The sequence below is a fragment of the Narcine bancroftii genome, chromosome 2, assembly GCF_036971445.1.
Source record: "Narcine bancroftii isolate sNarBan1 chromosome 2, sNarBan1.hap1, whole genome shotgun sequence".
Classification (NCBI taxonomy): domain Eukaryota; kingdom Metazoa; phylum Chordata; class Chondrichthyes; order Torpediniformes; family Narcinidae; genus Narcine; species Narcine bancroftii.
The window spans coordinates 96,613,216-96,630,205 of record NC_091470.1 but is presented as its reverse complement, the minus strand read 5'-3'; the positions used below and the strand labels follow the sequence as shown (position 1 = coordinate 96,630,205).

The 16,990-nt window shown below is 43.6% G+C and overlaps 1 protein-coding gene across 3 annotated transcripts in view; it reads right to left on the bottom strand.

Annotated features, from left to right (window-relative positions):
* Window positions 1-658: 658 nt before the first annotated feature.
* The window catches only part of LOC138753939 (tumor necrosis factor receptor superfamily member 10A-like), a 48,336-nt gene continuing 32,004 nt past the window's right edge, over window positions 659-16,990 (bottom strand). For all 3 annotated transcript variants that reach the window (XM_069917542.1, XM_069917543.1, XM_069917544.1), the window contains 5 exons: window positions 12,248-12,288; window positions 8,010-8,234; window positions 5,732-6,061; window positions 2,486-2,534; window positions 659-1,774 (listed from right to left, as the gene is read on the bottom strand). In XM_069917542.1, coding sequence (XP_069773643.1) covers window positions 1,431-1,774; window positions 2,486-2,534; window positions 5,732-6,061; window positions 8,010-8,234; window positions 12,248-12,288 — 989 coding nt within the window. In that variant the 3' untranslated portion in view covers window positions 659-1,430. The remainder of the gene's footprint in view (window positions 1,775-2,485; window positions 2,535-5,731; window positions 6,062-8,009; window positions 8,235-12,247; window positions 12,289-16,990) is intronic.

The window sequence follows — 16,990 nt, the reverse complement described above, 5'->3', positions numbered from 1 at the left end:
GGTCGATAGTGGAGTATACTCTGTATTGCGCTATCTGATTAATCATTTCATTGATGCATGGCAGGGGGTAGGCATCCAGGTTAGTGTAACAGTTGATTGTCTGGCTGCAGTCAATAGCCAGTCATCTCTTAGTGTGATTTTTCACGACTACCACTGGGGCCCGCCACGGACTCTTAATAGGTTCTTTGCTGTAAGAATGGCTCTTAGTGACAATCAGTTGACACTCAGGGGATAAATCACTGAGAAGGGAAGGAGCTTTGATCTTTAATATGGACGGACCACAGTAACTAGCGCGGGAGGTGGTAAGTGTGGGTATTGGCAGAAACTCATGGTACAATAATGAAAGACAATAGATGCTTTTTTTTAATTTTTCTTTAAATGTAATTCTCTATTGTATTCATGTTATAAAATTTTAAATAGTCTTCAAAAAAAAAGACAATAGATGCATATACAGTTATACCCAAGGGGAGTGTCCTTTACAGTAGAGATAACGCACAGCCAATGTTAGTACAGCAAGGCTCACCAGAGGGAAGACAGGCAGCTTGGCAGACATTCACCACAGTTGGGGGGGGGTTAGGGAAGGGGGGTTGTAGGGGATTAGCCTTAAAATATCATACATGATTCAATAATAATGTTTAAAAATGCTATAAAACATAAATTAAAATTAAATTAATATTTTAATTATTATATATCTCTCTTCTTTGGCTTGGCTTCGCGGACGAAGATTTATGGAGGGGTAAATGTCCACGTCAGCTGCAGGCTTGTTTGTGGCTGACAAGTCCGATGCGGGACAGGCAGACACGGTTGCAGGAGAAAATTGGTTGGTTGGGGTTGGGTGTTGGGTTTTTCCTCCTTTGTCTTTTGTCAGTGAGGTGGGCTCTGCAGTCTTCTTCAAAGGAGGTTGCTGCCCGCCGAACTGTGAGGCACGGTGCCAAGATGCACGGTTTGAGGTGATATCAGCCGATTGGCGGTGGTCAATGTGGCAGGCACCAAGAGATTTCTTTAGGCAGTCCTTGTACCTCTTCTTTGGTGCATATCCACATATACACACACATACATAGACTAACAGGATGCACAGTATTATAACACTCTAGTTTGTCATTGTTCTTAGTTTCCCCAGCCTGTCTGAAGGCCTGAGCACCATTACGATCAATCTCTGCTGCCTGTTCCTTGCAGGACAGGAAGTGTCAATAGTGAGAGGGGTGAGACTGATATTCTTCTGTGGTCTCTTGCTCCACCCTTTGTCTCATTCTATAGGCTTGAGAAGAGGTTCTGGCAACATGGGTTTGATTTTTTTGGGGCCTCCATATTGAACAGGGCTTGGCCAGACAGCACTATAATTAATTGAGGTGCCCATGGTATTGAACCTAAAATCAGTGTATTCACCATCAAATGTTACAATAATAATAAATGATGGACTTTGTAAACAATCAAAATACGTTAAAATTATAGGATGGGAACAAGCCGTTCCTGGAGGTGATCATTTCAGATGTGCTCTGCTCTGAACTGGTTCTGCATTGTTGCTTTACTTTTTCTGCTGCTTCATTAAGATTCATTTCCTTCAGCTTGGTCAGCAGAGTGGTGATGGAGGCATCTTTCCCCGTTTTCTGGAGCCAGGTATTAAGCATCTGATACTGAGCTTCAGCAAAGTTTTTACAATTATTTTGCTCCGCTGCTTCAATCTCGTTCTCAGTGAGGAAAAGTTTACGCATCAGCTCTTTCCACTTTTTTAAAGGCACCTCTTTAATAAAAAAGTAGAAGCTTTGCTTCAGATCTGAAAGCAAACCAAACCAATTCATCAAGATCTTCCCACCTTCCAAATGAACCTTCGTACGCCCAGTCACAGCAATCACATTGGTAAGATCATGGGGAACGGAACTAGACCGTGGTTAAGGAGGGACATGGCACACACAAAGTAAAGGCCAGAGGTTAAAGTTGACACACTTGGCCAGAGGGTAGGTGGTGAGGATTGTGGGGGTGTTATGCCAATACAGTGCCGGCAACCCAGGGTTCTAAATCCAATGCTGTCCATAAGGAGTTTGTCCGTTCTCCCTGTGTCCAAGTGATTTTCCTCTGGATTCCTCCCACCCTTCAAAAACCTACCGGGATAATTGGGTGTAATTGGGCGTCACGGACTCATGGGCCAAAGGGGCCTTTTACCGTGCTGAGTGTCTAAATTTAAAAAAATTTAAACGTAACAATTTATGGACGGGAATCTCAGAGGTCACGTCCTGTGCAGCTGAAAGCACATTATGAAAGAATTACATTTGAAAAGGTGCGAGAGACCAGAAATGGATCGAGTGCAACAATCTAGTAGAGTTGCAAGACTAGCCCAGATTACAAGGGCCAACATCGCAATGGAATCTGAATGCAAGGATTAGAATCCAAACTCTCAACCTCATTAGAGTCCGACAAACCAGAATTGATTCCAGCCCCAGGCACCAACCAACACCCAACCTTTCAGGACAATAGCTTGGAAAATTACCTTCTATATCCTTGGATTCATTAGTTGTACAAGGGTGTTTGTCAGTTACCTGTTTTTCAAAAAAAAAGGGCAGAATGAGCTACTTGTGTTTAAGTTTCTTCAAAAAAAAGATTAAAAAACTACAGTTAAACAGGACAGTCTGCAGACGCTGTGATTATTTATATGCACGAAAGTGCTGTTGAAACCCAGCAGGTCCCGCAACATTCTTTACGTTGCAAAGATATATAACCAGTGGCTCTGGCCCAAATCATCAGATGTACACCTTTGCCACATAAAGGAGGACCTGCTGAGTTTCTCCAGTGCTTTTGTGTATTTAAAAAAAACTCTAGCATTAATTATTCCCCATCTCACCAGGTGACAAATTGTGTCGCTTCTAAACGTCTTCTTCCTTGTTCAGTTCTCACTCTGCAGCTTTTGATGCATTAGAACAGAGGTTACTGAACGCAGGCCCCGAGCGAGTGCAGGCCTTTAATTCAGCTATTTATTTTGATGGGTTTAATGAGATTTAGAAGACTGGGGGGGGGTCCTGGTTACATTCTGCTCTCCAACCAGTGTCGCAGGGGGCAGGGCCAATGCCTCAAACTTGCTGGAGAAACTCATCAGCTCGCGCAGCATCCGTAGGAGGTAAAGGCTGACCATCATTTCAGGCCTTTGGTCAGGCAGATTTCTTTGGATGCTGCGTGACCTGCTGCTTTTCTCCAGCACCTTGGTGCATTGCCCTTGACCCCAGAGTCTCCCATTTAAGAGTCAAGGCCTCATTGGCTTCAGAGACCTGGGTTTAATCCCGACCTCCAGTGGTGCAAGTACGAGATCTGCACGTATCCCCGGTCACCACATCCCAAAGTCACAGTAGCTTGATTGGCCACTGTAAATCGCCTCCTTAATTTTGGGTGAAGGGTAGAACCTGGGTGGGAGTTGATGAGAATGCGTGGAGAATAGAATAAGATTAGTTGACAGCCTGCCTGCACTGAGGGCTGAAAGATCCATTTCCGCACTGAATGGTTCTACGACTGGCGGGTACAAGGGCCAATGGCAAAGTGGATAAATTTCCTGACATATCTTGAAATCATTACATGGGTATTGTCAAAACTCCCACTGTGAGCTCTTGTAGGATCAAAGCTTCAGCATTTGCAACTGATGGAAAGACAAGCTGCAAAGATTAACTAAATATAACATTATAATATCAACCAAAATGACATGGTAAAATTAAGTAGAACTGTGGACAGGCTCACAAATCCTCCCAACCACATGTGTAGCAGCAAGACAATGGTTGTGTGGCCTACAACATCAAATTATGTAATTTACAGCAGTCAGCTTCAATGGCTGAATACACATAATTTTTAAACCTTCACTGGACCGTGATGGATCATTTTATTCATCAGATCTGAATTTGCCCCAAATTTGCCTCCACTTGCGACAGCGAACGCCACCTTGCATCATGAGGATCAACTGCAGTGGTTCTCAACCTTTTTCTTCCCTCTGCCATCGGTGCTGTGATTTTTAGTAAAGGATTGCTTAAGGTGGGATGTGAGTGGGAAGAAAAAGTTTGAAAACCACTGTTTTAATCGTCCCTAATTGACTCGTTATGTGCACAGTTTCAGAACTCCAAAGGAAGTGGGCCAATGACCATTTTTCTCAAGTAAAATATTTCAGTGACAACTGGGTAAAGAGCAATGATTCTCAACCTTCCCTTCCCTCCCACATCCCACCTTAAGCAATCCCTTACTAATCACAGGGCACCGATGGCACAGGAATTACTTAAAGTGGGATGTGGGTGGGAAGAAAAAGGTTGAGAACCACTGGTCTATCATGTCACTGGCATGAAGGTACCATATGATGGCTCGGACAAGAACCTGCCTCTGGAATGGCCACTTCACCTCTGCCTTTGGTTGAAAGGCATGGGCAGAGTTGATGTAGAAAGGTTGTTTCTCCATGGTGAGAGAGTCTAGGACAAGAGGGCACAACTTCAGGATTGAAGGGCATCTGCTTAGAACTCAGTCAGAGGGTGACAAATCTGTGGAATTTGTTGCCACAGGCGGTTGTGGAAGTCACTGGGTATATTTAAGACTGAGGTTCTTGATTAGCCAGGGCATCAAAGGTTATGGGGAGAAGGCCAGGCAGTGGGGCTGAGTGGGGAAATGGATCAGCTCATGATTAAATGGCCGGGCAGACTCAATGGGCTGAAGACCCTATTTCTGCTCCTATGTCCTGTGGTCTTGTATTCTGAGTGAACTTTCACATCAACTCCATCTTCTCACCCAATCCCTCAACTGGTCCTCAATAATCCATCAATATGTCTTGATAAAGAATTTTGGCATCCACCATCATTTTTCTTCCACTGTTTGAACTGCTGAGTTCCTCCAACAGGATGTGTTCAACATCAATCTCAATGTTGCAAGCATTAATTGACATTACTCTAGCATGAAGTCTAAAGATTTATAACCGTCAGTGAGCACACTGGCCAACTCTATCCTGAGACCATGGGTCACATGGTTCAACATTTTCCAGCAGGGGAAATATTCAGCATCTATCATGTCAATCTATTGAATAACATAATATTCTTTAATGAGAAGGTTTCATTCCAAGAGTTTGAGGAGATTTGGTATATCACCAAAGACTCTCGTAAACCTCTACAGGTGGACCATGGAGAACATTCTGGCTGGTTGCATCACTGCCTGGTATGGAGGTGCCAACTCTCAGGACAAGAATAAACTCCAGAGGGTTGTTAACAGCCTGTGACATCACAGGCACCAGACTTCACTCCATCGAGGACATCAACATGAGGTGGTGTCTTAAAAAAATCACAGCCTCTACCCTCAAAGACCCCACAACCCAGGCCATGCCCTCCATTCTACCATTGGGAAAAAGGTCCAGGAGCCTGAAGGCAAGCACTCAGCGGCACAAGGTCAGCTTCTTCCCCGCTGCCATCAGATTCCTGAATGATCAATGATCCTCAGGCACTGCCTGACCTTAACTCTTAATTTTTCTAATATTATTTCTTTTTGTAAGGTGCTTTATATAAATATTTGCCCTGTGATGTTGCTGCAAAATTTGGAATTTCATGACATGTTCATAACAATCATTTCTGATTCTGAACATACACCCATCGTTCTGTTATGGGCCAGGCCTCTGGTTCAGCATACAGAATCATAGCAGAGAAATTTGGTCATCACCCCACCTCATGCAAAATGTCCATATGGTGAGAGAGGAGGAAATGTTTACAATGGTGGGGAGGTGGGTGCTTACCTTCTCCACACAAGGAGCTGATGGTGAAGCTCTGTGCACACTCCTGGTTCCACAGTTATGCAGTGAGTCCATGGCAGAAGCACCGGGATAAGTCAACCCACTTGGTTCCACCAAAGTCGTATTCCCTAGGTCTCTTGGCACAGCAACAGCCTGGCCATAGCAAGGGTCCTTGAAGGAACCAGCTCTGTGTAATGCAGCGGCTTCAGGGATACTCTGAAGTAAAGGCTCCTTCTCGGTCTGAGCTTGCTCCTTATCGGGAAACATTTGACGACTGGAATTGTCAAAAGCTGCACCTTCTCTTATGCCTGACCCCAAGGGATTTTCCTTTGCCTGCAAGAAAAGGTGGATATTAGGCTGCTGTACACTGGACATTTAGAAAAGATTCATGTAACACCTCCCACCCACCCCCTACCGGACATCTGGCACCTATGGGGATTGGTAGATGCTGGATAAGTGAATTTTCCAGTTGCTTAAGACCGCGTGTTGCACAACTAACAAACTGTCCACTAGGGGCACCATTTTAAACTTTTTTTTTTAAACCTATTTATCTTCTGCCATTTTTTCGTCAGTTGCTTGAATTCCCAATAACAGGGAATTTACTGTATTGCAATTTCCACTGGCCAACATCATCAACAGTAAGGCTCCAATCATCATATTGTTAAAATCATTATGAATCTGCTGGATGGAACATGAAAAACACAAGGCGGCAGGAGAAGGTCACCATCCTCTTGCTCCTGCCTGCCATTACTTGCTATGGGTTTTGTGAGATTTCGAAGACTACTGCCTCACAGAAACAGGGCCTGGTTACATTTTTTTGGATAACTGGCCTTTTTTTTTAAAAAAAAAACACCCCACCACCAACAGTAAATCACTTGTAACAGTGTTTAAACAACAAGGCAAGGTTTTTTGCCTTAAGATAAGATAATGCATTAAGATAATATATATATTATTGGGAAAAATTATGAAGATAGTTACCAAAAGATCTCAGAATATTTTTGCTTGGTGATTTATATGACACTGATACTAAATTGAAGTCAGACAAATGTATGGCAATAACTTGGAAGTCAGGTAATTTTATATGGCTGGATAGGTGGCATACAGAAATTTAAAATAGTACACCATTGGAAAAGATTACATATAATTTAAGGAATCAACCTGGGAATTTTTATATGATTTGGAAACCATATATGGATTTCATCAGTAAGAGTCCATCCACATCGTCCATAAACACCCGCTCCTCCCAATTAATATGTACAGGATAAAATAATATGTTGAATAGAATAATGTTAGGAATATATGAATAGTGTATGATAAATAAATTCAAGTGTTTTCTCTCTTTTTGTTTGGGGAGGGAGGGGGATAAAAAGATAAATTTATGTATCTTTTTTATTACATTATGATGAAGAATTTATATGTTTGTATTGATGCAAATGAAAAAATAACATTTTCAAAAAAAAGCATTAAGATTATGTTTATATGTTTAAGTCTCACCAAAAAAATGCTGCCGATCACAGAGATCTCCCAACTACCACCGCTGATCCCCGACACGTCCCCACCACCACCACCGATCCCCAGGGATGCTTCTCGGAACGATCGTAACTCTTTGGCAAGGAGGCAGGCTCTCGTTGCCCAGTGGGCTCATTCCAGCAGGGGCTGTTGGGGCTTGGCGTCCTGCTTCTCGATGTTAGAGCCCGACACAGACCCAGTCTTCGGTCACGCAAACTCCCCCTCCCAACGACCACGGACAATCACTGACACCTCCCCCACTGAAGTCCCCGCTCCTGCCCGGGAGGCTGCTCTCCTTGACGATGCCAGGTACAAGGGTTTCTTCTGACCGCTTGCAGCTGGGAGATAGTGGCGCGCAGTTTGAGAGGGAGAGTTGAAGAGAAAAGTCAATAGGGGTAGATAACGAAGAAATGGAAAGAGAGAGGGGAGAGAGTTACCTGAAATGTCGTTCTGTTTTCACGTCAGGTGAATTTTTTCCCCCCAACCTATGATGCAATTTCTGGATCTAAAATATTTCAGATAACTGAGGATTTTGGATAATCCAATTTTGGATAATTGGAGTTGTATTTTTGTCTTTTAAATTGTTTATTCTTAATGAAGATGTATTAGTAAGGCATTGTAAGGGCACCACAAGCAAACAAATACATTTATCGGCCCTCTACCAATCCTCATGAGTGCCTGAGACCAGGGGTTTTACTGTATTGGAACACATTCCAAATGGACATTTAAAATTAATGAGAATAGTGGAATCTTCTCATCCTCCCAACCATACCTGCAGATGTGCACTTTGCTTCACCAAAGGATCATCCCCTGGGTTTCTTAGCATAGCGACAATCTGGTCACGCTGAAGGCCATTGGTGAAGGACCCAGCTCTGTGTTCTGTGGAGGCTGCAGGGTTATTTTGAAGTAATGGCTCTTCAGTCGGAGCTGTTTGGTGATTGGAATTGTCAAAAGCCATTCCTGTTCTCATACCCATGACCAAGGGTCTTTCCTGGGTCTGCAAGAAAGGGGGGGGGGGGAAATATTAGGCAGCTGTACACTGGACATTTAGAACTGGGACAGGTTCCTTCTGGATATTGCAAACATCATCAAGGACAAGACTCCAATCGTTATGTTCATGGTCACAAAGAGGTGATTAGGGAGAGCCACAAGTAGAACGGAGCTCTCTGCCCTACCATCTCCTAATATCATACCTGATCCACCACAGGCCACAGCTCTTCAGCGCCAGTTGCCCACAGTCCTCAAATCCCTGTCTTTCAAAAATGCATCTACCACCTCTTTAAAAACCTCACATGATCTCACTCCTCAACCCTCCAAGGTACAGAGGTCCAGAGATACAAACCCTGCTGGGGAAGGAAATTCCTTCAGTATTTATTGCCATGCCATAAAAACACTGCAATTTGCTTTAGACTGCTAATTCAGATCGATCGGAGGAGGGCTGCGCTGCAGAGATTATCCCTCTCAGAGAGGGGTTGGAATATGCGGCTCGTAGACCACCTCCCCAGAGAGGTAGGTGATTATGCATTTTGGCGGAGTTTCTCCAACTTTACATCTCGTATAGAGCTTGGCTCAAGCCAGACAGTCCAAGCTCCCAGTGCCTTTGTAAAGACAATGGAAACTGCTTTGTGGAAGACTTCACAAGTTGGTATTAATTGGACATGCTGTGGTGTAATGGATTATTGTTTTGGAAATCCACAGATGAACAGACACAGAAGATTGGGTCCAGTGCTGCGGTCTATCTGAAGGCAGTTTGCTGTTCTCAAAAGGTCATGTGGTTTTGCAAGCAGAGAGTCAAACAGATTTTTCTCCAAGTGTCACACAGAGAGTGAAACCGTAAAACATCTCACTGATCCGCTACCATGGTCACTGTCCCATGGGTCCTCTCCTCTGCTTCTCCTTCTCAAACAAAAGGGGTGGGGGTGGCATTGGTCTCCCTGTTTTCTGGTCCCTGCGCCACACCTCTCCTTCCCCAGAGTCTGCAACCCCTTGTGGCTGCTGCGATCATAGGCTCCGCCATCTTGTGTGTAGACGTCGCGGTATTTTTAAATAAAACCACCATGGGGCCGACAGCAGTCAGACTGAGCAGATGGACCCCGCGGGAGCGCTGTGTCTCTACTCTCCGTGGTTCTGCACCAATGGTGCTGTTTCAACAGCTCCAGCTGTGCTGCCATCTTGTAGATTACTATCACTGGCTGAGAGATGGGACTGAAGGGGAATGAACTGGCAGGAAAAAGTATGGTTATGAGAGCACTCCTTAACCCCAAACACATACCCAGCTTCCATCCATCTCCCCAAAACCCAATCCATCCACATTCATTCTGTAACAGATTTGTGTTAATGTTAAACTATATTTCTTTTATAAAAATGTCTTAGTAAAGTAAATTATAGAGTTAAAATATTCTATCTGTATTCTTAGCAAGTTAGCTGTGGTTTGGTACAGAGTCACACACAGGTCACAGCACATTTACCGAACCATTGTTTTCAGAGAAAAGTTTAATCTCGGAGTTAATGTGTCTGGCACAGACAGAGCTAATGGATTTCAAGTGGGTCTTAATTCTTCAAGAACTGCTGAAGGAAGCCACCAGTTTTTCAAAGCCATTTAATCCTCTTGAACAGAGATGAAATCAGACAATATGGAATGGTTTTGAAAAAGGGACAGAATTTTGGTAGAAATAAAACTGTGGTTTCCAAGATTTGGGTCTCACATTGGTGATGATGCAACAGTCGCACGATTTAGAGAAATAGATCACCGAACTCAGACATTTTGAGTTTAGTTTTGGACAGTTCAGCTTGGGAGTTTACAGAAGTCAAAACCCTGCAACATTCAGGGGTGGAAACCTTGTGAAGGACAGGGTTGAGTTACAGTAACCAGAATTGATGCGGTTTGTTGTGTGTTACTCCTGGAAGAATTCATGGCTATTGAATTAATGAAGACCATTTTGGTGTCTCTTTGGAGCAGAGGACAGAATTTTACTGGGCCTATTTTTGTGTTTGGCCACTTCGTTTAACCCTTGTCTGGGTTTGTGAATTCATCATGGAAGAAAATAGCCACTCACTGTCTTTGTGAAGAGGACAGATTCTTCGTGTGGGAAACATAATTGTGAGTAAAAGAGGCCTGATGTTTAAAAGTGCTTTATAATTATTTCTGAACTGAGAATTTAAGACCTTCAAGAAAGATTAAAATGATGCGGAACTTTTAAAGATTGACTTTTCAGAGTGGGACTTTGAATTATACACATACATACTTTACATTTGCATATAGTGGGGTTAAGTTTAGAGTTAGTTAAGCAAGATATGTTATAACATAACATATAACAGTTTATGGCATGGAAACAGGCCATCTTGGCCCTTCCGTTAATAGTTTAATCAAAACTATTATTTTGAATTTTCCACTGTCTGGTGAATTTTCCATTGCTGTTTCTGTGTTAGTGCTAACATAGTCCCTTCAGTCCCAAACACAATTAAAAGGGTTGTTAGTACACATCAGTTCCATTCCCCCAATTGTTATATTGTCCAAACTGCAGGCATACCCCTGTAATAACATGGTTAATGCGTTCCAAGCAAGTTCAGTGTTAAGGAAACCTGCACAGTTCAAAGCAGTGGTTCTCAACCTTCCCCCCCACCCACTCACATCCCACTTTAAGTATTCCCTATGCCATCGGTACTCGGTAAGGGATTGCTTGAGGTGGAATGTGGGTGGAAAGGGAAAGTTTGAAAACCCACTGTTTTTAATCAATCCTAATTAACTCGTTATGTGCCCGATTTCAGAACTTCAAAGGAAATGGGCCAATGACCATTTTTCTCAAGCCATATTTCAGTAACAATTGGGTCTAGAGCAGTGGTTCTCACAGAGCACCGATGGCACAGGGATTACTTAAAGTGGGATGCGAGTAGAAAGAAAAAGGTTGAGAACCACTGGTTCAAAGTATTATTACAGTGAACTTCAATGTAATACATTCCAATCCTATAAAAGGGAATATAAAACTGATCTTTATTGGCAATAAGTGAACATCATTTATTTAAGAAAATATTTGTCTAATGTCGTTAACCCTAACCCAGGGGTTCCCCTCCATACAATCTGGTGTTGTTCAGTGGACTGGAAGCTCATTGATCTGCCACATCAGAGCAGAGATGAAAAAACCCCCAGATTCCCATCAGTGTAAGGCTGCGGGTTAGTGCAGGAGCCCGATCACAGCGGGGACAGCAATAACTTTCAACGCAGTTAATGAACTCTCTCTCTATTCCACAGCTCAGTGCCTATATTTCAAATATTTTAAACTAAAGCCTTGCAAAGTGTTACGAGGTGGTTTAAATAGCAACAACAATAAAACCTTAGCGTTGCAAATTTAAAACTGCGGGTCAGAAATTTCAAACCACATTACGTCAAAACCCATGCTTTTCGAAACCATGTTATACAGGTTCTCTGCATAATTGCTCCATGCCACTAGGATGAAAAGGGGTTTTTTTTCCTGATAAAGAGGTGCTACCTCAAATAGGCAGCCAACGTCACTAAAGATCCTGACCTCCAGTGCTGTCCGTGTGGATTTGGCAATAATTCCTCCCTTCCACCACCCCCCGTGTTCCAGTTTCCATCCTCGTCACAAAGAAGGGCGGATATTTGCAACTGAGAATTGTCCCTAGTGTTGTAGGAGGTTAGAATGAAGGACGGGGGGGGGGGGGGGGGGGTATCCAAGGGCATCTAAACGTCCCTTTAGGGAAGAGGGAGAATGGGGTTAATGGGAATGTCTGCGAGTCAATGGACTGAATGGCCTTCTGTGTTGTAATGAATCACAAATAAAAGTTGCTGTGAGTGAAGACATATTTTGCGAATCTGGAAAGTGGATCTCCAGCTCGTAGAATCTCTGGATGTGGAAGCCCCGTCTCCTGAGGTGTCCTCTCTCTGCCATGTTGAGGCTAGCATCTCCCAGGCTATATCTCATCATTACCCCATCCCTCCACAGATCCACTAAGTATTGGATAAAACTTGATCAACGCAAGTAATTTACTTACCATGACGCAGGAAATTCCCTGCCGAACTCCATTTTCACAACCTGCAAAACATCATGGAGACTTTACATGAGGAACATGAAAATACAAAGTATATAGACAAAAAGAATCTGACACAGTTAGTCATGGTCGTTTGTTTACTCTCCTGAGTACAATAGAACCAGAAATCTCTACAGCACAGAAACAGGCCCCCTCGACCCTTCAAACCATTTTTCTTTTGCCTAGTCCCACTGACATGCACCCAGTCCACAGACTTCCATACCCCTCCCAACCATGTACCTGTCCAAAATGTTAAGTACCTCTATTAAATCTCCCTCATTCTTCTACACTCCAGGGCATAAAGTCCTAACCTGTTTAACCTTTCCCTGCAATTCAGTCCCTGAAGTCCAGGCAACATCCCAGTAAATCTTCTCTGCACTCTCTCTATCTTATTGATATCTTTTCTGTCGTTCAGTGACCAAAATTGTGGGCAATACTCCAAATTTGGCCTCACCAAAGTCTTGTACAACTTCCAAAGTCTGCCCCACTACAACTCTGTGAAAGGGCTCCAAAGGATGCTTCCCTTGAACAAGTTTGCCCCTTTGCTACATAAAGGCACTGTTTGACCTGCTGAGTTTCTCCAGCATTTGTGTGCTTTTTTTCCACTTAACCACAGTGCCAACAGAATCTTGGGTTTTACCCCATCCTAACTCCTACACTCAATACTTGTATTTTTGAATACTAATATGCCAAAAGCTTTCTTTACATAGAGCTGAACACCATCTACGTCCACTTTGAAAAGAAGAACCAAATAATGCCAACAAGAATCCCTGCAAAGGCTGAGGACCTATGATATCTGTCTCCGAGAGCGACATCATTCAAGAATGTGAACCTCGCAAGGCGTCGTCCACTACAGCTCGGCCTTCAACACCATTAATCCCTCAGTGCTGGTCAAGAAGCTACAAACTCTAGGCCTCTGTACACCCCCCCTCCCCCCCCCCCCCCACACCACAGCATCTGGATCTTTGACTTCCTCATCAGAAGTCCACAGTCAGTATGAAATGGCAGCAATGTCGTTGCAGGATATGTGCTTAGCCCACTGCTCTACTCATTATACACCCATGACTGTGTGACCAGTCACAATTCCAACACTATCTACATGTTTTCCAATTACACCACGGTTGCCAGCAGAATCACAGACAGCAATGAGGAAGTGGACAGGAGGGAGAGAGAGAGCAGCTCTTGAAATGGTGTCACAACAACAACCTTGTTCTCAATGTTACCAAAACAATGGAGATGATTGTAGGCATCAGGAAGGAGTCAGGGAACATGACACAGTCTTCATCAAGGGCTCAGTCTTGGAGCGGGTCAAGAACATCAAATTCCTGGGTGTCAACATCTCCAAGGATCTGTCCTGGAAGAAGGCACACCAGCGGCTATATTTGGTGAGGTGTCTGAGGTGATTCAATATATCACTGAAAACTCTTGAAAACTTCTACAGGTGGACTGTGCACAGTATTCTAGCTGGTTATAGAGTTGGAGCTTTGGATTGCAGAGGGATTTAGGCCAGATTTAGGCCAGTTAGAAGAGTGGGCTGAAAGATGGTAGATGGAGTTTAATGTAGACAAGTGTGAGGTGTTACATTTTGGTAGGGCTTATCAAAATAGGACATATGTGGCGAATGGTAGGACAGTGAAGAGTGCAGTAGAACAGAGGGATCTAGGAACAATGGGACATTGTTCCCTGAAAGTGAAGTCACATGTGGATAGGGTGATGAAGAAATCTTATGGTACTTTGACATTTATAAATCAGAGCATTGAGTATAGGAGCTGAGATGTTATGTTAAAATTTGTACAAGGCCTTGGTGAGGCCAAGTTTGGTTACCAAAGTAGAGGAAAGAATATCAACAACGTGGAGTGCACAGAAGATTTACTAGAATGTTGCTGGGGTTACAGGGTCCAAGTTATAGGGAAAGGTTAAATAAGTTAGGTCTTTATTCTTTGTAGAAGGTGGAGAAGGGATTTGATTGAGGTATTTAAAATTATTAAGGTTGACGTAGAGAGGCTTTTTCCTTTAAGAAAGCTGCAGTAACAGGCCATTTCAGCTCAGGTGTCCGTGCCGCACAATTAACCTACACCGCCGGTACGTATTTATGGGGCAAAATGGCCTGTTACAGTGCTGTATGTCTAAATTAAAAATTAAAAGGTTGGCCACCCCTGACATATAGACTATGTTGTGTTACCAGCTACATGTCAGCTTTCGCTATCTATTTACGTCCATAATTTCTAATGTTAAGTAGTTTGTAACTATTTGATATTTTTAGGATTTGTATGTTTGTAAAGTTTTGCAATGAATGATCGAAGGTGATGTTGGACAAACTTGGAAGTTTATTTTTGGATGTGTCAGAGGCTGAGGGATGGCCAAGCAGGTTTAGAAAATTATAAGGTAGATGGTCTACTTTTCCCCAGGGTGTAAAAAAAAACAATCCTCTCAGTTAGAACAAGGACAGAGTCACTGCGCTCCTCCCTTTCCACCCCACCAGCCTCCATAGCTAACGCATCCGCCAAGTTCAGCACAATCTCAATCCAAGGCACGCCACCCCTCTCCACTATTGTTTGCTTTTCACTGGGATCAGTCTCACCAACACGCCCTCATCTCCTCTTCCCTCCCTACTCACCCCCCGAGGAACTACCTGCGGTGGTCCCAGATATCTTACTACCCCACCCCCCCACCTCTCCTCCATCAACCATCCAGAGCCTCGCAGATGAAGCAGAACCTCATGTGCACCTTCTCCAACCTAGCCTACTGCATTTGGTGTGGCCTCCTCTACACTGGCGACCATAAGATGTAGAAGCAGAAATAGGACATTCAGCCCATCAAGTTTTCCCCACCATTTAATTAAGAGCTGATCTATTTTCACACCCAGCTCCACTGCCCAGCTTCTTCCCATAACCTTTGATGCCCTGGCTAATCAAGAACCTATCAATCTCTGCCTTAAATACACCCAATGATTTGGCCTCCACACCCACCTACGGCCACAAGTTCCACAGATTTACCACCCTCTGGCTGAAGAAATTCCTCTGCACCTCTGTTCTAAGCGGACGACTTTCAATCCTGAAGTTGCGCCCTCTTGTCCTAAACTCTCCCACCATGGGAAATAACTTTTCTACATCTACTCTGTCCACGCCTTTCGACATTCAAAATGTTTCAATGAGATCTCCTTCCCCCCCCACCCCCCCATTCTCCTAAATTCCAACGAGTACAGGCCAAGAGCAGTCAAACGTTCCTCATAATACTTTAATTCCCAGAATCATCCCTGCAAACCCCCTCTGACCCTTCTCCAATGTCAGCACATCCTTTCTTAAATGAGCTTAAAAATGCCCACAATACTCCAAGTGAGGTCTCACCAGTGCCTCAACATCACATCTCTGCTCTTATATTCTATTCCCCTTGAAATGAACGCCAATGTTGCATTCGCCTTCTTCACCATCGACTCAACCTGCAAGTTAACCTTCAGGCCATCCTGCACAAAAACTCCCATGTCCCTTTGCATCTGGGTATTTTCAATTTTCTCTCCATTTAGAAAATAGTCTGCCTGTTTACATTTTCTACTTTCCAACATTGTATTTCATTTGCCACTTCTCTGCTCATTCTCCTCATCTGTCCAAGTCCCTGTTTCCCCCCCTACACTACCTGCTCCTCCACCTACCTACGTATCAACTGCAAACTTGGCCACAAAGCCATTCATTCCATAATCCAAATCATTAATACACAACATAAAAAGAAGTGATCCCAACACTTGGCAACACCACTAGCAACTGGCAACCAATCAGAATAGGATCCCTGTATTCCAACTCTCTGCTTCCTACCAATCAGCCAATGCTCTACCCATACCAGTATGTTTCTCATTACACCACTGCCTCCCATCTTAAGCAGCCTCGTGTGTGGCACTTTGTTAAGGGCCTTCTGATACTCCAAATACACCACCTCTGTTGGATCTCCCTTATCCAGCCAGCTGGTCACTTCCTCAAAGAATTCCAATAGGTTTGTCAAGCATGATTCTCCCTTAAGGAAGCCATGCTGGCTTTGGCCTATCCTGTCATGCGTCTCCAAGTACTCCATAAACTTATCCTTTACGATTGACTCCAACATCTTCCCAACCATTGACATCAGATTAACTGGTCTATAATTTCCTTTCTGCTGCCTCCATCACTTCTCGAATAATGGGCAACATTTGTGATTCTCCAGTCCTTCAGTACCATGCCAGAATCTATTGATTCCTGAAAGATCATTACCGCTTTCAGAACCCAAGGGTGAAATCCATCTGGTCCAGGAAACTTAGCCACCCTTGGACCATTCAGCTTTCTGATAACCTTCTTCCTTGAAATAGTAACTGCCCTCACTTCCCTACCCTGACACCCTTAGACATCTGGCACACGGTCAGCCTGAAGCTGTTACAGCAATCGGAACCAGGGTTCAAATCCCACTCTGTCTGTAAGGAGTTTGTACGTTCTCTCCGAGTCTGCGTAGGTTTTTCCACGGAGGCACCGGTTTCCTGCCACCGTTCAAAACAACCGAGAGTTGTAGGTTAATTGGGCAGCAACAGGCTCATGGGCCGAAAAGGTCTATTAACATGCTGTATGTCTCTAAATTTTAAAAAATAATTTAAAAAAATACATTTATCCCACATCTACCAATCCTCATAATTGCCAGGTACCAGGAAATTTACTATATTATAATACAAATCAAAATGACATGGTAAAATTA